The sequence below is a fragment of the Columba livia genome, chromosome Z, assembly GCF_036013475.1.
Source record: "Columba livia isolate bColLiv1 breed racing homer chromosome Z, bColLiv1.pat.W.v2, whole genome shotgun sequence".
In the NCBI taxonomy this organism is placed as follows: Eukaryota; Metazoa; Chordata; class Aves; order Columbiformes; family Columbidae; genus Columba; species Columba livia.
In genome coordinates this window covers 11,540,081-11,565,547 of record NC_088642.1, presented here as the reverse complement: position 1 = coordinate 11,565,547, position 25,467 = coordinate 11,540,081, and the positions used below count along the sequence as shown (strand labels likewise).

Sequence of the window (25,467 nt, the reverse complement as noted above, 5' to 3'; positions counted from 1 at the left end):
TGAGTACAGCACGTGGCTGGTGTGGACATGGGGATGAGGACGGGGGGTGCTGGTGGCTCAAGGCAAGCGGCGGGGAGGCTGGAGCTGCTCCTGACCAGGACATCCCCTGGCTTCCGTCTAAGTTGCTGCTCCTTGGCTGCTAAGAGAAAAGCCCTGTCTGCAGGACTCTGCCTTGAGCACTGCTAACACCAGGATGCTTTTTCAGGAAAGAGGTGGTCACCCTGAAAATGGAAACAGACTCCGCAATCCTTGTAGTGATGAGCCTAGCTGTTTTCAGTGAGTATTTGCCGAGTGCCAGCAGAGGCACAGAGGCACACGGGCTGTGAGCTTCAGTGAGAGGCTGAGGAGCTGCAGCACCAGTGGGGGCCTTCAAACCTCCCACCTTTGCAGGTCTGGGAGGTCACCAGATGCTTGCTGCATGCAGGGGAAGGGTAGCGTAGGGCAGAGTCCTTGCTTGGATCGGCAGTCTCTCTGCACCATATGCTCAGCCCGTCTCTTACCACCCTGGTGTGGGAGGAGACTGCACGGCTACGGGCATCCTTAGAAACTCTAGTGAAGCATCTCTGTCTTGGTTGCAGCTGGTGCCTGCTGTGGGATGTCACTGCTCCTGTGGACAGCACAGACAATGAATGTGCAAGAGGTCAGTGGGACAGGAAAGTCTTGCAAAGGAGCTCTGCCGGGAGAGGGGGGGTTGAGTAGACTGCCCCATCCTCCGGCTCCTGGCAGTGACCCTCAAAATCAGCACCAGCTTCTGCCGTGCATCCCTAGAGCCGCTGGCTCTGGAAAGTCCCGACAGCTCTGGGACTCACATTAGGGCCTTTCTCTTTCAGTTGCTGCTGGGGCTGCCTGCAGCCGAGCTGAGGTCCCTGCGGTAAGAGCCCTCTCCTCTCCTGACCTGCAGCAGCTTTGCTGGGTCCCGGCAGATGAGCCCACGCTCTTGCGCTCACTCGCACAGTGCACAGTGCTCATGCCTTTCGCAGCTGCCTGGGCCTTTGGCTAAACCTGGAGCGGGAAGGAAGCACTTGCAAACTGGGGAAAGAAGAGGGGGCTCCAGCACCTCTGTCTCTGCTCCTGCCCGGCCTGGAGCCTCTGGGCTGGGCCAGGCAGCTCTCTGACAAGATCTGCTTTCCTGCTGACTGCAGGAACACGCTCGCTCTGTGGAGGGAACAAGCCCAAGAGGTGCAAGAGCTGAGGGATGAGGCGGCACGTCTGGCTGCAGAGATCAGTACTATGATGAAGGTGATCCTGCACTTTGGGCAGGAGGGCTGGGATGAGCAGGGCTCCACACAAGGCCCTTCCTGGGCCAGCGTGTGGTCTTTTCCTGCTCAGCCCACACACCCGTCCCTTGCCAGGGGCTGCTGGTTGAGCTGCTCCACTGTAAAGCCCCTTCTGCTGGCCAGGTCTGACGTGGTCATTTCCCTGTTCCTTTCTGTCTTTCCCAGGAATTTCAGCAAATGAGAGACGCAAAGTCTGCAAACACGGGGATGTCTGACTGGGCTCTGAAAACCCCAGGTGCGGATGGGCGCAGGCAGGCAGGGCTCTCATCACACTGAGCTCGTTGTCCTTAGCGCTCCCAAATGCAGGCTGTGCTGCAGACTCTGTTCTCTGGGACAGAGGGAGGTGGCACGAAACCACAGGGGCCAAGAGCACGACTGCCACGTGCTCAGCCCAGCCCTGCCGTCAGAGCGCCCACTGGAGCCCCGGCCATGCCCTGGACAGCATTTCTGCCCTCTGCCCTTGCACTGAGCCTCCCTGGGGAACAAAAGGGAGCGGACGGGTCATCATTTGCTGTCCAGGCACCGAGGCCTTGCCTTGGGTCTGCTGCCCTTCCCGTGGGGCTTGCTGCTTCCCAGCACACGCAGCCCTTCTCATGGTGCTGCTGGGAGAGAAACACCATCAGCAGGCACGGGGATCCCCTCCTTTTCCTGGGGCACCTCCGAGCATGCGGTGCTGACTGCAGGGCTGGCAGGCAGCCCCACAAGTGTCCTGCAGCAACCCAGCTCCTCCAAACCTGAGGCTTCTTGCAGTCAGCTGCTCTCTTTTGCCTTCAGGGGCTGCCATCGACCTGCAGAAATCGTCCAGCCGCTGCACAGGGTTCTGTAGTGTGTTTTGGTTCCTGTGTGCTCCACCGCGCCTGGATAGCTTTGTGCAGGTAGAGTAGAAAAAACCCTCAGTGCTGCTTCTCTTGCGTTTGATAAAGTTGGGGGCCAGCCCTGGGGCGTCTCCCCTCAGGCCAGTGGCGTTCCTCAAAGCCAATCCCAGTGGTCCCGTGCATGACAGCTGAGGTCTGACACAGGGCTTGGCTCCCTAGAACACGGCAGTTGCCCTCACAAGGGGCCTGAGCTGCGCTGAGCTTGCTGCTCACCATCCCTGGTCACTGCTGGCTGAAGGAGCTTCTCCTTCGCGACCCCATTTCCCCACCACAGCTCTGACTGTCCCTCTCCCACTGGGGCAGTGCAGGGTGGGGGAGGCTGCAGAGCTGCTGGCCAGAATGAGAGGTTTCCTGAAAGCCCTGACTCCGGTGCAGGGTATCGGATGGTTCCCACTGGCTGGCTGTTGTCCTCTTTTCAGAACCAGGAACACAGATGGGCGCTTCTGCCCGCTTCCCAATGCACCGCTTGTGTGGAGCACAAGCCCAGCCCATGGGCGCAGTGCCGACTGTGCTTCTGGCTGCACAGGAGCCCAGCGGGGCCCATCGTGGCCTCATGTTCATTGCTCTTGGCCTCTGCTTTCAGCCGGACACATCCCCGGGATACTGCTGGCCGTTCCAAGGGTCTCGGAGTGAGGTGCTAATCCGGTTGCCCACACAAATACAACCAACAGCTGTGGTCATACAACACACCTCAAAGGCAGCCTCTCCACCGGGGACTGTCAGCAGTGCCCCCAGAGATTTCACCGTCTCTGTAAGTCTCTGCCGGGCACTGGGAGCTGGGACCGGGCACGGGGAAAAGCTGTAATGGGGACCTGGAGCTCTGTGCACATTAGCCAAGATTGCTGTGCTCCCAGCTCTGCTGTTCCCCGAGGGGACATTGCAAGGGACACATGCGGCGGTGACCCCCCTAAGATTTGCTCAGTGTGTTTTGGCCCAGCACCTCCAGGACCCTGAGCATGAGACAAGGAGGAGACTCATCCCCACCGCATCCTATGCCAGACTGTGCTGGAGCCGCAGGAATGCGGTTCGGATCACGGGCCTGGGTCTGGCACGACCCTTTCCTCGTGGTCGAGTGGAGTGTGACCTGCTCCCCTGTGCTTTATCTCCAAGGGCTTGGATGAGGAAGGCGAGGAGGAAACTGTGCTGGGGAGGTTCACCTACACTGTGAAGAAAGACCCGCCGCAGACCTTCCCTCTGCAGGTGCAGTGAGCGTGTGTGGGCAAAAGGCCAGGGCAGAAACACTGGTTGGCAGCAAAGTTGCAATGCACAAGGAGTGTGGACGGTCCCTGCTGGGGCCTGACCCCAGGCCAGAGAAGCATTGGCTGGATTGGGAGGGAGAGTGGCATACGGCAGGGCTGCAAAAGCAGAGCAAGGGCCACATTGGCCCCACAGCCATCGGGGTCCCCATAGCTGCCTGGCTGCACCCACCGGGCAGGTGGTGGCAGGGAGGACACCCAGCACCTTGACCCGGCAGCAGCACTTTCCCCAGGGCAAGGCCCCAGCCCCAGTGAGCTTCAGATTTCCAGAGCCGCCCACCACGCTCCCTGCGGCCCAGAGTTTGCTCTGCAGGGCACAGGGGCCTTTGCCGCCCGGGCGGGAGAAGGGAAGGAGGAGAAGCTGCCGCCTCAGCCAGGGCGGGAGCTGGACCTGGAGCAGGGGACGGGCTGGCACAGGCAGACGTGTGGAGCCTGCTCTCACTCCTTACACCCCAGGAGTGACACTGCTTTTTGCTGTGGTTTCTTTGCAGAATGGGATCCCCAGAGCCTTTCGGTTTCTGAAGCTCGTCATACAGAGCAACTGGGGAAAACCTGGATACACCTGCATTTATCGAGTGCAGGTGCATGGGAAGATCGTGAAAGCGAATGACACCGGCCAGGCAGGGGTGGAGGCCTTGCCCCAATGAGAATTAAAAGGCAAATGGAGAAACAGAGCAGATGATGTGGCTGTCAGTCTGGTGCACAGCAGTGTTGTATCACAGGCCCTCTCAAAGCTGCCACCTTCTGCCCTTTGCAGGCTGAGGCCTTCCTCCGGCTTTCCGCCTTCCCTCCGCCATGGGGATGTTTCCTAGCTGAGCAAAAGGAGACGATGCTCCTGTAGCCTTTCCTTGCCACAGTTCCCTGACAAAATCCTTTGGCAAAATCCTTGTTCCCCATCTTGCCCCAGGAAGGAGTTTTAGGAGCCTGGCAACTTTTGGGGGTGATGATCCTCAAGGCACTGGGCTGTTTCATTCGGGGGACACCTTGGCTCTGGGGACTGGGCCCAGTGGGGGCCCTCATGGGGTGCAGCCATGTCTGGGACCCATGAAGAGTGTCTGAGGTGCATGAGGAGGCCTGAGGAGCCCAGCTGCTGAGGAGGGGGATCCTGGCTCAGCTCCCTGTGTCCATGTGCCCTCCCAGGCACAGTCCTCCAGCCTGACAGGGACCTGGCACCTCAGACACTAGGGCCCAGGCCACAGCTTCTTGTGCACAGACATATGCGTGTGAGGGCCCGTACAACGTGCGATGGGTGGGGGTGGCCATTGCAGTGGCATGCACGCCAGGGAACAGGGCATCAGTGGTTCACAGCGCCAGGAAGTAGCCAGGAGAGATGGGAGATGGATCACAGGCCCCTAAGATGGCCTGTTGACCCAGACAGGACCCAGGTATTCACGTATGTGGGCCAGCAGCTCCAGATCTGCACATCACTTGGGATCTACAGTCCAGCTGAAGTGGGACTTCTCCAATCCACCATGCAGGGGGATGGAAGGAGAGGTGTCTCTATCCCAGCCTATGGAGCATGGCATTGGTCCTTGCCACAGCAGGGAGGGAAAACGAGGTGTAGTGCTGAGGCCCCAAGTACTACTCAACTATCTGTTGGTGAAGGACAGCTGGTGCCTACCAGATGACTACTCAGACTATTCCTTTCAGGCCATTCCAGTGCCCAGGAGCTCCACTCGGAGCACACAACGAGCCCTGGGGCTCCACCACAGCAGAGCAGCACATGTTTCTGCAGGGGACTCACACTGAGCACTGTCCCTCTGCAGCTCCTGGGCTGATGCTTCAGCAGCTCCTGCAAGACTGCCCATGGGGACAGGCCAGGCTCCCGGTCACTGGGACAGCAGCCTGAAGCAGGACCCATCCCAGTTCTTCCCCTCCAGCCAGAGTGCTCTGGGCTCTCCTCTGGCTCTCCGCTGTCCTCCTCTGCAGGAAAACCTGCCGGTTATTGCCAGGTCTGCACCTACAGCAGCCAGTTCCAACACAGGGGATTTACCCAGCGCTGTGGGGGAAAATGGATACATGGTGGCGGGAAAGAAGGAGCCTGTGCCATTGGCTGCTGTGAAACAGCCAATCAGCAGTAGCGCAACCATAGCAACATGTTCAGTCCTCCAGCCTGACAGGGACCTGGCACCTCAGACAGTAGGGCCCAGGCCACAGCTTCTTGTGCACAGACATATGTGTGTGATAAAAGACCAAGACTCAGGTAATTTGCCAAACAGGAGTCTGGTTTGTTTAATATGCGAATTGCGGCAACAAACAGCGCTGGGTGCGCCGGGAGTCCCCACTCCACCGACACGCACACCTTAGGTTTCTGACCAAGTGTGGGCAGCTCCTCAGAGGGCAGAGCTGGTGGAGCGACTTCAGCCCGCTGTGCCCAGCCAACACCTGCCCAGCCTCAGCCTCACCTGTGCCACTGCCCTCTGCTCTACTCCTGGCAATTGGTTTGAGGCTCTTGCCCAACTGGTCTCCCCTGGGCAGGCAATAGTCTTGCAGCAGAAAGAGGACACACAGGCTTGCAGGAGACTTTAATTTCTCCCCAAGGTGGGGAGGAGAAGGGCTCCTGCAAGACTGCAAGCTGCTGAACTGGCAAGCAGGCCAGCTGCTTGAAGACAGGAGGGGGGCAGATATGCAGCTGGGGCCACTCAGGTCTTGCAGAACACAGACAAGGAGTTTGTTCCTCCAGCTTACCTCCTCAGTCCATAGGGATTTAGTGCACTCAGACTATTGTGTCTTCCTTTGAGGGTTCCTTCTTTGATTCTCTTAATGCGTTCAAAGTTCTCACTATCAGCTCTTGATGTACTAAACTTTTTCCCTGGGTGTTGATTAAGCCACTCTCTTCCCATATTTTGCCAAAGGTCTGGACCACCCCCTAGGCATACTTAGAATTTCTGAATATAGTTCCAGTTTTTCCTTTTAATAACTCTTGGGCTCTATACAGAGCGTAGAATTCACAAGCTTGGGCGGACCATGATGGGCTTAGGGGACCCGCCTCTATAGAGTCTAAATCTTTATATCCTATTCATATCCTGATTTTCTTTTCCCTTCTACCACTTGGGAAGAACCATCTATGAACAGGACATCTCTTTCCCCTAACCCCGTGTCTCTCAGGTCTGGCCTTACTTTAGTCTGGGTCTCAATTGCCTCCAAACAATTATCTAACAATTCCTATGACGGTTCTCCAAAGAGGAATTGGGCCGGACTTTGAGCAGAGGTCACTCTTAGCTCTAAGTTGGGGGAGTCAATCAATATCGCTTCATACTTTAAAATACGGCTATCTGTTAACTACTTTTCCACTTTGTGCTGTAAGACGCTCCTAACGTTGTGTGGTGTATACACTGCCAAGGTGGCACTAAAGGTAATTCTCCTGACTTCTTCTATTAACAGTGCCGTAGCGACCAGAGCTTGGAGACACGCGGGCCATCCCCTGCTAACTGGACCAGTAGCTTAGAGCAATACCCCACAGGTTTCTTAACCCCTGCCCAATCTTTGGTAAGGACCCCATATGCCGTCCAATTTGATATGTTCACAAAAAGAAAAAATGGATTTTCTAAATCAGGGAGGCTCAACACAGGGGCCTGTGTCAACGCCTTCTTTACTTCTTCAAAACTCGTATTATCTTCTGTAGACCACTTAAGTTGGTTAGGGGTTAATTTTTCGTATAGAAACTTTACCTTCTCACTATAGCTTTCGAGCCAAGGCCTACAATATCCTAATAACCCTAACAGTTGCTGACTCTCTTCATTTGTTCTAGGGGGTCTCAGAGATAAGATTCCTGATACTCAGGATCAGGGTCTAGTTTCCTTTTCCCCTCACTCAACCCATGACCTAAGTTTGGGCATCTCCTCAGAGGGCAGAGCTGGTGGAGCGACTTCAGCCCGCTGTGCCCAGCCAACACCTGCCCAGCCTCAGCCTCACCTGTGCCACTGCCCTCTGCTCTACTCCTGGCAATTGGTTTGAGGCTCTTGCCCAACTGGTCTCCCCTGGGCAGGCAATAGTCTTGCAGCAGAAGGATGACACACAGGCTTGCAGGAGACTTTAATTTCTCCCCAAGGTGGGGAGGAGAAAGGCTCCTGCAAGACTGCAAGCCGGTGAACTGGCAAGCAGGCCAGCTGCTTGAAGACAGGAGGGGGGCAGATATGCAGCTGGGGCCACTCAGGTCTTGCAGAACACAGACAAGGAGTTTGTTCCTCCAGCTTACCTCCTCAGTCCATAGGGATTTAGTGCACTCAGACTACTGTGTCCTCCTTTGAGGGTTCCCATTCTATCACTGTTTGCTCTCTTTCAAAATAAACTTAACCAATGGCTGGTTATTAAGTGAGGGCTCAGCCCAAATTTGCTGTGTTGGGTAGAGAATTACTGTTTAACCTGGACCCAATGAAGTGCTGATGTAAATACAAACAAAAAGAAAGTTAGAGATGACGTCAGATATTCTATTAAAACAATAGAAAGAATATGAGGAACTAGGTTTTGCCTGCTGCCTCTCTCTCGCACATGCCATGATCAGCTGTCCAGACAACAGAGGTTGAGCTGGTTGTTGATGTGCCCATTAAGAGACCAACTGAGTGCTGGGCAGTGGCAAGGAGAGCACTAGAAAAGCCAGAGACCCTCTGTTTGACCCATAAGCACCATTATTCTCATGTTCTTCATGCATGTGAGGCTTGTTAGACTTTGTGCACATATTTATTTGAACATGCGACATCAGGCAACAGTCGTGACACCATTCAGTCACCAGCACATTTTTCATACGCGTTGCATGTAGACTCCTTAACCAAGGACATGGTACCTTATTACATTATTAGGTTAATATCAACTTACCCACCTGTGGGGTCCCGATCCGATTTCGGGCTAGGGAAGGTTTCAAAATGATCCCCAGAGTGAGACCAAGACAGTAACAAGGTCAGATGCTGCTAAACCTCTATTTTATTTTTATGCTTGAAACAAGAGGGACAGCATAAGGGGGTGATACAAATCAGGAGGAACACTAAGCAAGTATGCGAGAAGGTCAGCAAGAGAGAAGCAAGAGACAATGATAGCCAGGGATCCAAACGCCACCTTCCGTCGGCAGCTCTCAGGTTTCAGGCCCCGGTAGCGCTGGCAGTTCTCAGGTCTCCGGTTGTGCTGGTATCAGAGTCCAGGTCCTGGTAGTGCTGGCAGTTTGCAGGTCTCAGGTCTGCCGGTCTCAGGTCACAGGTTTTGGTCCCGGTGGTGGATGGACACGATCGCAAGTCGTCACCTGGTGTTTTGTGGCAGTGTTACCTGAGCACCTGGCAGGCCTGGCCCCACATGTTGGTGGCTGATATCGCTAGAGCTTTGCTTGAGCTTACATAAGCATCAAGCTTTCTTTGAATCTGAGCAGTTCACAGTGATCAGGCATTTTCCGCTTTAACTCCACGTATCAAAGCATTTGCAGTAGCTCCAATCAAGCAAGCAGCGGGACCAACCATTTCCCTGTCCTGTTTCTTCACAACAAGAAGGCTTTGAGGATGTTATTTAGCAAGCCAGCTTTGAGACAATAATTCACAATATCTCAGCCTTCCACACTCATGCTGTGCGCCAAGAACCACTGTGTCTCACACTGCCCTGTCCTACAAGCAACATTTTCTGCAGAAACAGGCCAGAACCAACACCTGCTAGAAAAACGTGCTTGGTTTCCCCGTCAGCTCAGTCCATGCTTAGCTTTACAGCTCCAGCATAGCCCTACAGTATTAATTCTTACACCCTTACATAGCCGAACTCTTAACAACCATCAGGTCAGTTATATTCAAGGAAGTCTTTGGTGTCTAGTTTTCACAGAAGCACCGAACTTCCAATGGAGCTGAAGTGCAGTTAGAATGTGTTGCTATGTTGACCAAATGTTGGCCCCACAACAGGTCTGTGCCAACACGAAGCAGCACGGGTGAGAGCCAGGCTCTAGGCCTGCAGCACAGACTGGCACTAGGAAGCCTATTGGCAGCCTTTCTTGCACTGTTTCAGCAATAGATCAGGATATACCAGCGTGTCCCACACGAGACAGCTTCTGGCCTTGCCAGGATGGGCTAGGTGAACTGCTGCCGTGGCTCCAGGTAGGCTCCCCCAGCGCCTCAGGGACAACGTGGCACAGCCGAGTCCCAGAGCAACCACTTTTCTTATGCCCAATGCCATCTGCTCTGCAGGGACGACCCTGAGCTCGTGCAGCAGCACATGCCCGTACTGGAATTACCTGAGCCACTGCTCCAGCAGCGTGAGTGGGTGACCCAGGGCCATGCAACGAGGAAGAGGGACCTCCTCCTCTTCAGCACCATTTTGGTCATCAGCAAGTCCAGTAAGACTGGCAGGCCCCAGCAGCTATTCCTCCCAAGCCCTGGCCCTGCCACTGGGGCAGGGACACCCAAGGAGCAGCCCCTGGCACCCTGGTGCTGGATGCAGCCATGGCTGTGCCCGTGGCAGCGGGACAATAGAGCAGAGTCACCGGGCTTGGCCACCTCCAGGTCACTCCCTGCGGCTCCTCTCTGCAGATGTGGCAGCGCCCTGCGCCTGCAGTTCTGCCTGGCGCTGGGCCAGCTGTGGGTGCTGAGCAGTGGGAAGGGGGCAGGCGGTGATGGCACAGAGGAGGAGGAAGGCAGGCACACCAACTTGCATGTCCTTGTCTGGTCCTGCAGCTCCTATGTCATCACTTTCTGGTGAATCTCAGTGCAACATCCCACGGCAGGGACAAGTTCTGCCCACAGGTCTTCGTTGTGCCTCTGTGGCCATCCGCACGGGGCAGGGCTGTGCCAGTGCCTGCCTCTGCCTGCAGCCTGGGGAGCAGCAGCACTCAGGCTGTTCCTCTTCTCCTTCTGCAGCTGCCAGGCGGTGAAGGAGCTCTGGGTCAGCGCTCTCCTTGGATAAGCCCTGCCCGGCAGTGCAGCCTGGGGAGCCCATGCTCACATCATGCGAGGATGCTCCAGCCAGCATTGTATGATGCAGGAACACCTCTCCAGCTGAGGAGATCTGTCCCCACTGTGTGGGCAGCTCCTCAGAAGGAATAGCTGGTGGAGCAACTTCACCCAGCTGTGCCCAGCCAAACACCTGCCCAGCCTCAGCCTCACCTGTGCGGCTGCCCTCTGCTGGAATGCTGGCAATCTGTTTGAGGCTCTAGGCCAACTGGTCTTTCTACTGGCAGCCAGCAAGTGTGCCTCCCGGGAGCCCAGGGAGGCTCTCGACAGCAGAGCAGAGGTCCAGCTTGAGAGCCAGCCTGGCCATCATCCTGCAGGTGAACATGACATGGAACCCGGCAGCTCCCGGCCCTGTCGCTGCTGATGGGCACCTGCCATACCAGGAGCCCACAGCCAGGAGCTGCTGCTCAGCCAGAGTACTGGGGATGGTGTCGGAGCTCCCAGGGGCAGGGGGCACAGCCTCACCTGCAGCCCTTGCCATTGCGGGAGTTCATCTGCAAGATCCCCTCCCAGCTCCTCCACGCAGAGCTCTGCCAGCAGTGGATGGATGCCCAGTAGAAGACCAGCAGGCAGGAGAGGCTGGCAGGGCTGAAACAGTAAGTGGGCACTCCCAACACAAGGGACGGAGAGGAGAAAGGCTCCAGTGACACTACAAGGCACTGACCTGGCAAGCAGGCCAGCCGCTGGAAATATGGAGGAGGGCAGATATGCAGCTGGGGCCAATCAGGTCCTACAGAACACGTAGGAGGAGCGGTCACCCTGAAAGTAGAGACAGACTTCTGTGAGAGTCGGTCCGAAGATGGAGCAGTATTTGCCTGAACATCACCATCAATAACTTAGAGAACTGAAGGCCTGAAAGAAAGAACGTGTGGACAATGACTTGGAGAGAGGCCTGGGGAGAAGCATTGTGTTGCACTGTTTCTCTCATTCTGGGGGGGCTGCTACTAACAATGGCTGTTGTGTGGACTTTGCTTCCTGCTTCAGGCAAACGAGCCCCAGCCTCCTGAAAGCTTTTGTTATGAGGGTCTTTTCGACCCAGGAACAATAGCTGTTGTCCAGAAGAATGTGTTCTCACCTGCAGCCTCAGTTACACGTGTCCCTCACCTGCTCCCTCAAACAATGGCCAACGAAAAGGAGCATGCCCAGAAGCTCACCAAGGGTCCTGAGGTCACCCAATGGACCAGCAAAGGACCCCTGAATGCTGGACATGTAAGCGTTGGCAAAAGAAAGCGTAAATCTTTTGAGCCTGCGCAGTATGAGCTTAGGTTGTGAAAGCAAGGCGGAGACTGGCCTAAAACAATGGGAGCAAGAGGGGGTAAAGAAGCATAAAAGATGACTCCAGAATGAACACCATTGAAGTTCTTCCCAACAGAGAATCCCAAACCATGACGAAGGACCGTCAGGACTCAGCGGCACTGGAGACCAGAGGGACACCTTTGGAACTCGACTGGTGATAAACGCACCCTCATTTCTCATCTTTACTTCTACTTTTTCCCAATTCTTTTCTTTTTCTTCCTTTCTCCATCTATCGCGTGCCTCTTTAGGGGCAAATTAATAAAGTAACACTGCTTGATTGAATTGTAACCCCTTGGCATTTTGGTCGCCTTAATTTTGCGCTCTGAGATCAAGGTAAAAGAACCATCACGAGTCCATCATCTAACGGACAGTGACAACTCTGCCACCCTCACTGTGATGACCCAGACTGTTTTCAGTGAGTATTTGCCCACTGCCAGCAGAGGCACAGAGGCACACGGGCTGTGAGCTTCAGTGAGAGGCTGAGGTGCTGCAGCACCAGTGGGGGCCTTCAAACCTCCCACCTTTGCAGGTCTGGGAGGTCACCAGATGCTTCCTGCATGCAGGGGAAGGGTAGCGTAGCTTTGGGGTGCAAAGCATGTCCAGGAACCGGGGCTCTGCAGAGCCCCAAAGCCCCAGGGAAGAGTCCTTCCTTGTATCTGCAGTCTCTCTGCACCCCTTCCCCATGTGCTCAGCCCATCTCTCACCACCCTGGTGTGGGAGGAGTCTGCGTGGCTACGGGCATCCTTAGAAACTCTAGTCAAGCATGTCTGTCTTGGTGATCTGAATTGCAGGTGGTGCCTGCTGTGGGATGTCCCTGCTCATGTGGACAGCACGGGCAGTGAATGTGCAGTAGGTCAGTGGGACAGGAAGGTCTAGCAAAGGAGCTCAGCCGGGGGTGGGCGGGTGAGTGAACTGCCCCATCCTCTGGTTCCAGGCAGTGACCCACAAAATCAGCCCTTGCCATTGCAGGACTTCCTCTGCAAGATCCCCTCCCAGCTCCTCCACGCAGAGCTCTGCCAGCAGCGGATGGACGCCCTGAAGAAGACCAGAAAGTAGGAGGGGCTGGCAGGGCTGAAGCAGTAATTGTGGCCACCAGTGCCTGAGCCCAGGACTTGACTGCAAAGTCACCGCCTCCCTGAAAAAGGCCATTTTCTTGGCCAGACACCTACTTTATTTTCTTTGTGTTGCTCTTCCCTCAGGGTGGCCTGCAAGTTGACCAAGGCAAACATCCTCCTCCTCAAGCACCTGCTCACCGTGCTGCATAACACCAGCAGGAACTGTGACACCACCAGGATGACAGCCCATAAACTGGCCACCTGTTTGGGGCCAGATCTCCTCAGCTCACCAGAGGAGGACACGGTCCCCGTGGATGTCCTGGTGCAGGTGTACACTGTGTTTCCAGCCCGCTAAAGCCTCTTGGGCCCACTCGAGGTCAGAGGTTCCTGGCTGCCTCCTCTCTTCAGCAAACACTGGTCGGGGAGATGCTGGCAAGAGGAGACTCACAGCTGCAGCTTCTGCAGTGAAGGGAGGGTCAGGAGTGGTAACAGGTTTGCTGGCTCGTTCCAAACACTTCTGTTGTCTTCTGGGTATTCCCCACTCTCTTGTGGAGAGCTGGTGATGCTTTGCTTGTAGCCTACTCACTGGTGGTTTGGATCTCTTTGGTGTGTTTTTGGACCTAATTTCTCATGTCTTTTCTGGAATGACTCCCTCATTAGGGTGGCCAAATCATAGGCACTTCTTTTTTTTTTTTCAGGCTGTTGTAATTATTTTCTTCTTCAAATGAATCTGATTTCATGGAGCTGTGAGCTGCAAAGCATTTGACACTAAAGTCGACTCTGAAGTAGCTGCTGCAATGCCTTGAAAAATGAACAAGAACTACCTAGGATGTACAAGCTATGTATAAACTATGTGTAACTGTTCATGTTGAAGGGTGAGGAGTAAAAACCAGTTTTCGTTGCAGCTTTTTATTTGCCAGTTTTATATGTTGCTGAAGTTTTTACCCTTTGAAATGAAATCATGAAGTCTAGACTCTGTGCAAAAGATCAACTCTGGCTTTCTTGGTTTGGAGAGAAGAGGAACTGGGGGATGGGAAGCAGGTTCTGTGGAAGTTTCTACCATTTTTAAGCTTGAATAGCAGCAGCAGAAATGATTTTAACAGTGAGATTGTTTGGTTATTTGGGTGTTCTGTTAGTTGTTGTTTTTTTGGTTTTTTTTTTTAATAAAACTAACTTCCAGCAGCTTATATAGTACTTGAAAAGCATAGTGCAACTGGTAAACGATTGTATTGGAAATTCTGTTGTTTTTGCCGCGAGCTGTCTGAATAATCATGCAGAGGATGCATGGTGGGTAATGGGTTGAAAATGTGCAATAATCAGGGGGTGCCTGGGGAGCATGTTGAGGACCCGCGTGTCCTGGCACACCTAGGAAAACGTGACTGGTGTAGCTTGGTAGAGAAAGCACCAAATGGAGGAGGAAGCCACTGGGGTCCTCCACCAGACATGGGTTGAGGGGTCTTTGCACGTGGGCAGCTCTGCTCGTCCCGGGCTGTGTGGGAGCGGGACGATGGGTGTGTGTGGCCGTGCTGCTCTACGTTGTCACCTTGTGTTGTCACCTATGTCTGGAAACACGGCAGGTACACCGACTCCTCCTGTCCCAGCGTATTTACTCAGGGTGGTGAAGTCGCAATTCCCCCCGTAAATTTAAGTCGAGCATTTCCAGGCTTTTAACTACTTAGCTGTATAATCTTCCCAGCTTTCTGCCACGGTTCCTGTTTTCATCCATTATGCATCAGTATTCAGCTCTGGACACTAACAATCAAATAACGCTTTATTTTGAGATGGATTTCTCGGCAAAGATGTGGTGTTTTAGGGGCTTTTTTAATGCTTTCTTGTAAAGCGGGAAAAAAAGGCACAAATATGTTACTCAAGATCTCTTAAAGCAGTGAGTATATGCATGTGCACATGGGGGTGTGTGTGTATCCATGCGTGTGGATTCAGCAGCTCATGGGGTGCCCATCATTTGTCTCTCTTGCAGAAGAAGTTCAGTTCCTGTGCACAGTTGTATTTCTACTGCTGAGCAGCTCGGTGGCTCTTGTCATCTTCCCAGGAGCTGCTAAATCTGCCCTGGGGATGAGGCGCTGAGGGGATGAGGCGCTGAGGGGATGAGGCGATGAGGGGATGAGGCGCTGAGGGGATGAGGCGCTGAGGGGATGAGGGGCGGGGCCAAGGGCGGCGGCGCGAGGGAGAGTGGGCGAGCTCCGGTTGGTCGCTGCGAACTCTCGGCGCTGCCGCGCGGTGGCGTCCTGTCTCCATGGTGACGGGCGCGGCCGCTCCTGCCTGAGCGTCGGTGCTGCTGGTCGGTCGGTCGGTCGGTCTGTCCGTCCTCGGCTGCGGCGGAGCGTCCGTGTGAGACAGCGGGTGTGCGGGGACTGGCGGAGCTGGCGTCAGCTGTGCCAGCTCACTGCAGACGTGCTGCGCAGGATCTGCTCTTGGCCCTGGTGCAGACGGGTATGAGCAAGGCCCGGCCCCGCCGCCCTCTCGCAGGCCTCTTGGGGACATGAAGCCGAGGGGTCGCACCACGGAGTGACGGGATAACGGCTGCCCCATGACTTCTCCCAAGTGACAGGACGAGGAGAAACGGCCTCCAGTTGCCCCAGGGGACGTTTAGGTTGGATATTAGGAAAACTTTATTCCCAGAAAGTTTTGTCAAGTATTGGAACAGGCTGCCCAGGACAGTGGTGGAGTCACCATCCCTGCAGGGGTTTAACAGACATGGAGATGAGGTTCTTTGGGACATGGGTTAGTGGTGAACTTGGCACTGTGGGGTTAATGGTTGGACTCTGTTATCTTAAAGGTCTTTTCCAATCAAAATGATTCTATGATTCTGTGTCACTGGAAGCTTGCTGAACTGAACAAACTGCAACAAGAGCTACGTTAAACATTTGTTAAAATGCATGTGGAAGCACCTGAATGAGGTGCTGTGCATGTGGGAGACACTCTGGGGACATTAGTGTGGTATGCTGCAGGGGATCCTTGGCCGTACTGAGCTGAAGGTGTGCTGGTCGGGAAGATTTGCAATAATGTTGAAAGGCATTGCTGAAAATGACTTACAGACGTGTGTGCTGGCTTAATACAACAATGTGCTCTGGGAAAAAAAAAAAACAAAAAAAAGATGATGTGCAATGGAATTTTTGTCCCTTCATAACAGTGAGAGGAATTCCAACAACTTCTCTGGTTTACAAATAAGTAAGTTTTGATTTTTTAAATAAGTCTTTTTAGGGGTGGAAACTGAGAAGTCTCAAGATCCACCTTATGCAGAAGAGTCCAGAGGAAATAACCAGAGTCTAATTCTTGGATGTGGCATACTGAAATACAGAAGTAGATCCCAAGGTAAACTTGGGTTGATAAAAGATAGCAACACTAGAATTTTCATGTCGTATATTTATTTTAGCTTTCTAAAAGTGAGATAGGTTTAGTTTCCTTTGGAGGTCTTATTAGTTTAATTTGGAAGGAAAATCCAAGCTGTAAGACTTGAACTAATGTGTGGACAGAAAGATGAAGCAACATCTCGGAAGCTTCTCTTTTTTTTTGTTCTTTCTTTTCTCCCTCACTCTTCCTTAACATGTACATTCCCTATGTGTTTCACTGTGCTCTAACACTGAGGTGGGGGACATGTGTCAACGTGTTGTCACCAAATACTCATTAGGGTGAATACTCCCCAAATTTTCTATTGCTTTGTCCCCGAGTCCTAACAGTAACCTGTCTGCAGAGCACAAACACATTCTCACCCCTAATGCTCTCCAAGTCTCCCTCCCTTCTATGTTCACCTTAATTTTCATTTACTCAGGTATTTTTAGCGTGCTCCAGGGAGCTGCTCTTCCCATAGCCCCTGTGGCTGTGTGCTGCTGGCTTCACTGGGGATGCAGCTCCGGTGAGGGCTGATGTCCCTGGGCTGCGGGTGAGGCTGGAGCGTCCCCAGGCGTGGGATGAGGCATGGGAAGGGAAGCTGCATTCAGAGATGGGCGGAAAACACAGAAATAGAACTGTTCTCCTAGAAGTATAGAGGGAGAGGTGGCAGGGAAGGGTTAGTTGTAGGTGCCAAGAGGGTTTGGAAGTGAAAGGAGTGCCAGGTTTGTGTGCCTCCTGGGCAAATTTGCAGTGGGTCTACCTCAGCCCGTGGCTGTGAGCCCCATCCTCAGAGTAAGGACGGGACAGCTGAGATTAAGGGAAAGCAGAGCTGCCCCTTTTGTGGCAGCTCCATCTTAACAGTAGTTTAATCTTAAAACCATGTCGTGGAATCCAGCTTGCATGAATATGGCCTGGCTGCGTGGTGGGGAAATAGGAAGGATGAATGTGTGGGAACTGCTGTGACTGAGGGTCCTGTGGAGACCTTGGAGAAAATGAGAATTGGAGGAGCCCTGGTTGAGGAGTGGGCTACTCTGCGGCTAATTGCAGGATGTCCTTCAAGACAAATAGTTCTGTTTCTTATGTGAACTCTGCACTCTTCTCCTATTTAAGACTGCTAGGTTCGTTGCCAGAAGGAAAGAAAACAGCCTTTAATTGGGACATTTTTCCTTTTTCCATTCCAGAAAAATTTCCCTCAAAGTGACATGACACCTCCAGAAATGAATACTGCTACAGTGTCAGGTCTTTTAATTTTAAATAAATGAAGCTTGAGAGCTTAGTGCACTGGCAAGTGCCATTAGGTGAGAACAGCTGAATTTCTTTTCTGTCCCTGAGCTACCAGCTCAGTTATCTTCCCCTTTTCCTTACAACCATGGCCAACAGCAGCGAGGAGTTCAGCATCACTGAAAGATCATAGAACACCTGTGACAGCAATAAAAGGTTTTAGTTGAGGATGATCAAAACTACCTTCTGATTGCCCAATTGGGAGCTGTGCAGTGTTTTTAAGGCACTGTTTAGGTTGGGATTTGCAGGAGTTAATTATTTCATGCTGGTGAGAGGATAAAGCAGCTCTGAGATGTTTAGGGGTTGTTGTTTCTGTGGTTTTCCCCAGGTGCCACATCTTGCTTGGAGTCTGTGGGAGAATACAAAGACCTGACAGTGGAAAACGGCGAATCGAGTTATGAAATAGCAGTGAAATATTCCCAGGGTGGAAGAAAGCACTCTGTGCCCCAGCAGCTGGAGTCAGCAGGAGCCAGAGAGGTGGGTGGAATGCAGGGCTGGCTCTGAGCACCTTGCTGTGCTCAGTCAGAGATCTGCCTGGAGCTCGTAGAGCTGAGAGTAGTGAAACAAGGCCATGTAGGTACATCATGGGGACTGAAATCAGGCCTGGCCACTGAAATGGGAATGCTTGGCCACCTATGGAGAACTCCTTTTACTTTGAGGATGGTGTTTGGGGGGGTTACTTCTTGCTGTGACCAGGAGGTTGATCTTATGAGTTGCAGTTCTAGAGATCTGAGGTCTTCAAAAAAAAATCTTTCTTCTCTTTATTTTAATGACTTGATGATGTAGGCTTTTATGTTTAGGTGTCGTCTTTTTTGTTTTCTTTTATTTTTTTTTAAGCAGATAAGGACTCCAGTGTATCATGAGCCTACCCTTAATCTTTTGAATTTAAGTTGTGACTGGTACATTACAAAATGATTGTACTGTGTGAAATGCAGGAAAATTACAGTGGCAAGATTCACTTTGACTGTAATGAGCTAGTATTTAATCCCCTGAACATTCTTTTGAATGTATCTGTAAGATATATGTAAGTGCACTGTCAGTGAATTTGTTGATGACACCAGACTGGGAGGAGTGGCTGATACACCAGAAGACTGTGCTCCTGTCCAGTGAGACCTGGACAGGCAGGAGAGTTGGGCAGGGAAAAATTTAATGAAATATAACAAGGGCAAGTGTAGAGTCTTGCATCTGGGCAGGAACAACCCCAGGTTCCAGTATAAACTGAGGAATGGCTTATTAGAGAGCAGTGTAGGGGAAAGGGACCTGGGGGTCCTGGTGGACAGCAGGATGACCATGAGCCAGCACTGTGCCCTTGTGGCCAGGAAGGCCAATGGTACCTGGGGTGTATTAGAAGGGGGTTGGTTAGTAGGTCAGAGAGGTTCTCCTTCCCCACTGCTTTGGCCTGGTGAGACCACATCTGGAATATTGTGTCCAGTTCTGGGCTCCTCAGTTCCAGAAGGACAGGGAACTGCTGGAGAGAGTCCAGCGCAGGGCAACAAAGATGACGAAGGGAGTGGAGCATCCCCCTTATGAGGAAAGGCTGGGGGAGCTGGGGCTCTTTAGCTTGGAGAAGAGGAGACTGAGGGGTGACCTTATTAATGTTTATAAATACGTAACGGGTGAGTGTCACTAGGATGGAGCCAGGCTCTTCTCGGTGACAAACAATGATAGGACAAGGGGTAATGGGTGAAAACTGGAACATGAGAGGTTCCACTTAAATTTGAGAAGAAACTTCTTCTCAGTAAGGGTATCAGAACACTGGAACAGGCTGCCCAGTGGGGTTGTGGAGTTTCCTTCTCTGGAAACATTCAAAACCCGCCTGGACACATTCCTGTGTAACCTCACTGGTCTAGGTGATCTTTTGAGGTCCCTTCCAATCCCTAACATTCTGTGATTCTGTGATTTGCCTCCCCCTCTTCCCCAACACATGCGATTTTGCTGGTATGAGATCTCAGTGCCTGTGCCAAGCAATCAGAGCAACTTCCCTTCTTTGCTGATGTTTGTTTGGACTACCGTATTGTGAAGAAATCCACCCGCTCCTTCAGTGCTGCCCGAGTGGAATCTCCATGGAGACTGACCCAGCTGTCCATCATTACCAACATCATCCTGATGAAAGGGCAAGGCAAGGTGAGGATTTCGGCATGTGTCTGCTTTCTCACATGCAGCAAGAGATGGTGTTTAAGAGTTGTCTCCCACACCCAGGACTTCCAGCAGCTCTCAAGTTAGCCAATAATGACAATAATGATAAACAGAACTCATTTTCAGAGGTAAATGCCAAAGTTACACCTGCAAAATATGGAGGAAGCAATTTTCGTGTCACACACTTGGTGCAGGGTGGCTTTCATTCTGATTTAATGCACCTGGTCATTACTAAGATATCAAATATTAATAATAGATCTATAAATATGTATAATTATGCAAAATTGGTGCAGCTACAGAAAAGTACCTGTTTGCATGCGTATTTATTGACAAGCATGTTTGATCTCTGTGGAACATGGATATGTTAAAAAATTCACTGCAAATTAAGCATTAAACCCAAAGAAAAATTCCTGGTTGATTGCTTATCCCAGAGCACTCAGTTCTCTGGGTCATAGAGGCCTCTTTTTCTTCCTTCAATAATGTGTTTGCATTTGCGTGAGAGCAGCTGGCTGAATTCTAAAGGAAAGCAGACAAGCATTAACCTAGGTGTGTATCGTTTTCCCTAATCCAATCCACACTAGTACGGGAGCTGTCACTTAAATATGCTAAAAGTATGCATGTCTTCTTCTGAAATATTCTTTAAATAAATCTCTATGCAGACCTGAGACTTGAAAATCATTTCCACAGAGCATGCGTGTTGGTGGCTGGGAGCCAAGTGTGTGCCCTTGGTTCTTCATCTGTAGATAGATCTACAAGGGATGTTTGTCTGCTTGGAGTAGCGGTGCTTCTACAGGAAGATGAGCTAATGTGGGAACCACAGTGCTCTGAAGCCGTATTTCTGAAAACCCACCCCAGGGAGCAGTGGGAAGAACTGTTGAGTCCATGCAGGGGAATGCCAGAAGCCTTGTGTTTTCTATAGTTTGCATTGCAGTTGATAATCCAGAGAGACCTGGACAAGCTGGAGAAGTGGGGCCATGTGAACCTCATGAGGTTCAACAAAGCCAAGTGCAAGGTCCTGCACGGGGATCAGGGCAGCCCCGGTATCAACACAGGCTTGGGGATTAAGAGATTAAGAAAAGCCCTGCCGAGGAGGACTTGGGGGTACTGGTGGATAAAGGATTGGACATGAGCTGGCAATGTGCACTCACAAGTCAGAAGGCAAATGGTATCTTGGGCTGCATCAAAAGGAGCGTGGTCAGCAGGTCGAGGGAGGTGATTCTGCCCCTCTGCTCCACTCTGGTGAGACCCCACCTGCAGTCCTGTGTCCAGCTCTGGAGCCCTCAGTACAGGACAGACATGGACCTGTTGGAGAGGGGCCAGAGGAGCCACAGAAATGATCAGAGGACTGGAACAGCTGTTGGGAGGACAGGCTGAGAGAGTTGGGGTTGTTCAGCATGGAGAAGAGAAGGCTCCAGGGAGACCTTATTGTGGCCTTTCAGTACTTAATAGGGAACTTTTAAGAAAGATGGGGACAGACTTTTTAGCAGGGCCTGTATTGATAGGAAAAGGGGTAATAGTTTTAAACTAAAAGAGGGGAGCTTCGGGCCAGACATGAGAAAGAAATTTTTTACAGTGAGGGTTATAAAATACTGGCCCAGGTTGCCCAGAGAGGTGGTAGATGCCCCACCTCTGGAAACATTCAAGTTCAGGGTGGATGGGGCTCTGAGTAACCTGATGCAGTTGAAGATGTCCCTGTTCATTGCAGGGTGGTTGGACAAGATGACCTTTGGCTTCTGGTCACCGAAGCACAACAGTTTTCCACTTCCTTTATTCCTTTATTTTGCTGGTCCACTCTTGGAGGCCTCGTTTTCAAAAACCATTGGAGGAAATCTTCCACCTTCCTGTGTTCCTGCATAAATGCTGGTGGGTGCTCCAAGCATCACTCAGGAGGGGAAACTGTGCTGAAGACCTGTTGGGACTGTGTGATCCATGCCTAACATGTGGAGTAGGCACTGGTGCAGATAAGCTGAGCAAACGCCTTGCTTTGACATGGATGTAGAGTGCCTTCTGTTTCCTTGCTCACCAGGAAAACTGTGATGGAGCAGTTTGATTTTTTGGAATAAGAGAAGAAGATAATTTTATGGTGGCATCCCTGCCAAAACCCTTGAAAGTTCCTACTATATAGGAATGTCAGATCTTTCCCAGACACTTACATCCTTGAAAAAGCTTGGCCATCAGTTGAAAGCACAAACGTTTTTGAGAGGCGGATGTGAGTGACTGGCTCTGTGTCTCTCTGCAGTCGGGGTGACCAGATCCTGGAGGCAGATTCAGTGAGTCTGCGTCACGCAGCATTTAGTGAAGCCTATGGCATCCTGAGCGAATGTGGTCCAGGTCCTGTTAGTCTCATCATTAGTCGGCATCCTAACCCAAAGGTGAGGAGAAAATCTGTTAGTGTATCTGGGTCGTTTTCATTTGGCACTGTAATTTGAGCCTTGCTGTCAGGAAGGCAGCAAATGAAGGATACTGGGTTTTCTCTCTATGGCCTGCGTTGTGCAAGAAGCCAGGCTGTAATGATGCCTTCCAGTTTTGTAAGTTGTAGCAATGCCAGACTGTCCATGCTGCTTTGCACTTAGTCACCCACTAATTTTTTCTGGAACGGCTTGTGTGAAGTGTTTCCACTTTTCTTGGTACTTGGACCAAGTGGCAACACAAATATGACACAAGTCCTCTTCCTTCTTAAAGTTGTTTAATGTCTCATTTTATGGCACAAAAGCTCCATAGTACATTTGGTTGCCGACTGTGTTCACTTCAGTGTTTTCATGTACTTGCAAGAGAAATACCACAACATTTTCTTTCTTCTTGCTACTCTGAGTGACTGTGGCATTTAAACTATGTTTAAACTGCTGAGTTTGCTTAAGTATCTTTCAAATCGTCATGTTTCATAAAGATTTGACTTTCTAGTCTCTACTTATGCTGAATTCTAATTCATGTAAAGCAATGTGTATAGAAATTATTTTTGACAGAACTAACTTGCTTTTGATTTTTAAACATATACTCCTGTAGATGAGTTGTTCCTCTTATAAAATTATATGGAATTTTCCAGTAATAAAAATTAAGTGCATGGCAGTAATTCAGGACAAAACTAGCAAATATTGTAAGCCAGTATTTATTCTTGAACCAGAGAAACATTAATTACTAATTACCAATTTAGGTTTTCTTTTTAAAAGCAAGGAGAAAAGAAATGGAAATTAAAAAGACAACTAACATCTTGGGAAATCTAGTATTCACCCAGTAGGTTAAGTGTAGAACATCTGTTGCTGATGTATGCTCGTACAAAGCAGTCTTTGTCTATTTTAAGGTGATATTTTCTCAATAATCGATGCACAGCACTTAATTGAGTTAGAATTGTGCTGCAATTGCTTCATTTTATTTCCTTAAGTCTGGTGCTGTTTTATTTGTTTGCAGAATGTGGCACTTTGATGTGATCTTCATGAGGTGAGCAGGCGTTGCCTCCTGGCCTCTGCAGGAGAGTGGCAGGGAGGGAATCTGAATCAGAGAAACAGACTTAGGAGCTCCCAACTAGGTCTTCTTTACTGCATCTTTAAAAACAGTAGCATATCTGGAATGAATAATGTATTTGTAGTGATAAGTAGCCAGACTTTTATCTTCGTTACATCTACCCTGTTTGAGCTCTGTCTTCCACTTGACTTCAGGTTTCTGAGCAGGAGATGGATGAAGCAATCACATGTACTACCCACCAAGACAGTACGGATGCCAGCTCCTCTCATGTCACAGGTAGCAGCATGTTCCCTCCTAACGTCCTTTTCCAGATGCAGGAGGACTTAAGGACATGCTCTTGGGCTCCCGACATCAATATTTTGAGGGCACTCAAACCAGCGGAACAGTTTGGGACATGTAGTCGCTCTGTCCACTGCAGAAATTTTAGCAGAAACATCCCGTTCTGATGGATCAGCTCTGTAGCTCATGTTAGAATCATAGAATCAATGTTCTGAGTTGGAAGGGACCCACAAGGATAATTGAGTCCAACTCCTGTCCTTGCATATGACAATCCCACAGTTGATACCTCTCTTCAGGATGAATGAAAAGGACGATGTCCCAGTAGGGAAAGGACAGGAGAAATCACCTCCATCTGTGTACACTATCTGCGTAGTTGGGGAAAAAAAATAGTATTGATGTGTCCATTTGAAAAAGTCCCGATATTGCATACCGGACTGCATGTTTTACCTGCGTTTTAATCTTTGGGGTCATGCCAAAGTCTGTGATCTGGCCTTTGTCTGATGTTTTTGAACTCCAGACTTAGCACTTCCTCAGATCTTACAGGTAAAAGCAAACTCTCGGCAATAGCAGAATGACTAGTAAGGAGATTATTAGACATAAACGGTAGATTTGTAATTATCTCCCTTGGGTCTGTGTCAGCTAAGATGCTTTTTAAAGTAGACCTTGCCAGTGGCTGCTAATTTGTCTGTTGAGGTTGCACCTGGTCACCAGCATGCTCCAGCAGGGGAGGGAGACCGTGTCCTGCTCATCTCTTGTTCATAGCTCTGTGCTGGACCTGGCTGGCATAATGTGTCTGTCATAATGTTTCATCTGATCTGAGAGAGAGCTTGTGAGATGTTGATTAAATCTCACTTTAGTACAGCAAGTCAGGTAATAAATGGGATTAATTGCACCCTCCAGCTCAGAAGGCAGATGAGGGGCTTGTTTGAATATAATGACCACAACTTTAATTTGTGGCATCTCACTAAGCCGTGTTTAACAGGAGCTGTACAAAAAAGCCCATGTCCTAATGTGAAGGCCAAGCAAGGAGAGAGCTCATCACCCCTCAGCTGGACTATGAAGTGCCAAAACCAAACAAATAAGCAAAAAAAAACCACCACAAATCAACAAAAAGCCCGTGGAAGCAAAGAAAAAAAAAAGAGATGCAATTCTTTTTAAGAAGGATATGACAAGTGTTCTCAGGTTTATTATTTTTATTATTTGTTAATTTGAAAATGATTGCTGTGTGCTTGTGTCTTTGTTCAGGAAAGCATTGCTCAGTCCCTGTGAATTGATTCGGGCAGTCCTGAGCATAGATTTATACAAGATGTGAAAGAAATTCTGTTGCTTTAAGTAAAACGCACATGTGAATGTGCCTCTCTTTCTTCTTTGGGTTGTAGTCACAATTTAGGAATAAGCTGAAAATAGAGCCAGATGTGCCATGAACTGATTTCAGGAATTACCCATAAATCATGGCGCTATCTTCCATCCCACTTGCTTTTAATGAAAATTAGGGGAAGGACATGAGAAACCTGCTTTTTGCTTTGTGAGGAGAGGTTAAGCTTCCTCTGCAAACAGAGCCACGTGTCCTCTGCTGCAGTGGGAGGCATGGTATTAAAATCGCCCATAAATGCAATTAAATATATCTTCCTTTTTTCCTTGTTCCCTAGCTACTAGAGGAGCAGGAATGGCAAAAGCAAATGGTCTGGCTTCTCCAACAAACCCTGTTGCAAGGACCCACCCTCACCGCAACAAGTGTGAAGCACCCGAAGGGGCCGGGCTGAGCCCGGGTGAAACAGTCGCTTTGTTTTGCCATGAGCATGGGTCATTTGGCCTGGATATCCAAATCCCTGGATATCCAAATGCCCTTAAAGGTTGTTGTCACAGGGCTGCGGCCAGGTGGACCACCAGAAATGGTAATTTTCTCATTTGAGTTGCTTTATTGTGACTTGCTATCACTTTGCAGGGATTAGTATTAGTATTAAGCAAGTGATCTGTTGCGAATAAGTGCAAAGGAGATGTTTGTCCCTGCTGGGCAAAACATCTCATCCTATATTGTTCTGAAGCTGCTGTTAAGTGTTTCTGATTCAGAATTGCACTGTTGTCTGATTAAAACTAAGAAAGTCAAGAGGCAGTTCCACCGAGACGAACCGATACCGATTCGTAGTTACCATTTTGAGGGAATACTGTTCTGCTGTTGCTTTTCTTTTTACCAGAGGCAAAGACAAAATAAATGAATCTTGGTGCTAAAAATATTTGTTCTTTTATGTGCACATATTCCTGTGTTATACAAATCTAGTATCAAGAGG

The 25,467-nt window shown here is 50.6% G+C and overlaps 1 protein-coding gene and 1 long non-coding RNA gene across 3 annotated transcripts in view; both read left to right on the top strand.

Moving 5' to 3' along the window:
• Positions 1-25,411, top strand: part of LOC102084670 (uncharacterized) — a 36,169-nt gene extending 10,758 nt beyond the window's left edge. Inside the window, exons 1-5 of one of the 2 annotated variants that reach the window (XR_010469203.1) lie at positions 14,941-15,862; positions 17,634-21,304; positions 21,681-21,813; positions 23,095-23,176; positions 24,829-25,411. This is a non-coding gene — a long non-coding RNA (uncharacterized LOC102084670). Of the gene's footprint in view, positions 1-14,940; positions 15,863-17,633; positions 21,305-21,680; positions 21,814-23,094; positions 23,177-24,828 lie in introns of those variants that run through there. The other variant, XR_010469202.1, reaches the window with a different exon arrangement.
• On the top strand, positions 229-3,129 carry LOC135577352 (SUN domain-containing protein 3-like). The gene is made up of 4 exons (XM_065046631.1): positions 229-1,239; positions 1,443-1,512; positions 2,052-2,152; positions 2,736-3,129. Exons 1-4 carry the CDS (start codon positions 1,231-1,233, stop codon positions 2,955-2,957), a joined length of 402 nt encoding a protein of 133 aa, XP_064902703.1. The 5' UTR covers positions 229-1,230; the 3' UTR covers positions 2,958-3,129.
• Positions 25,412-25,467: the final 56 nt, after the last annotated feature.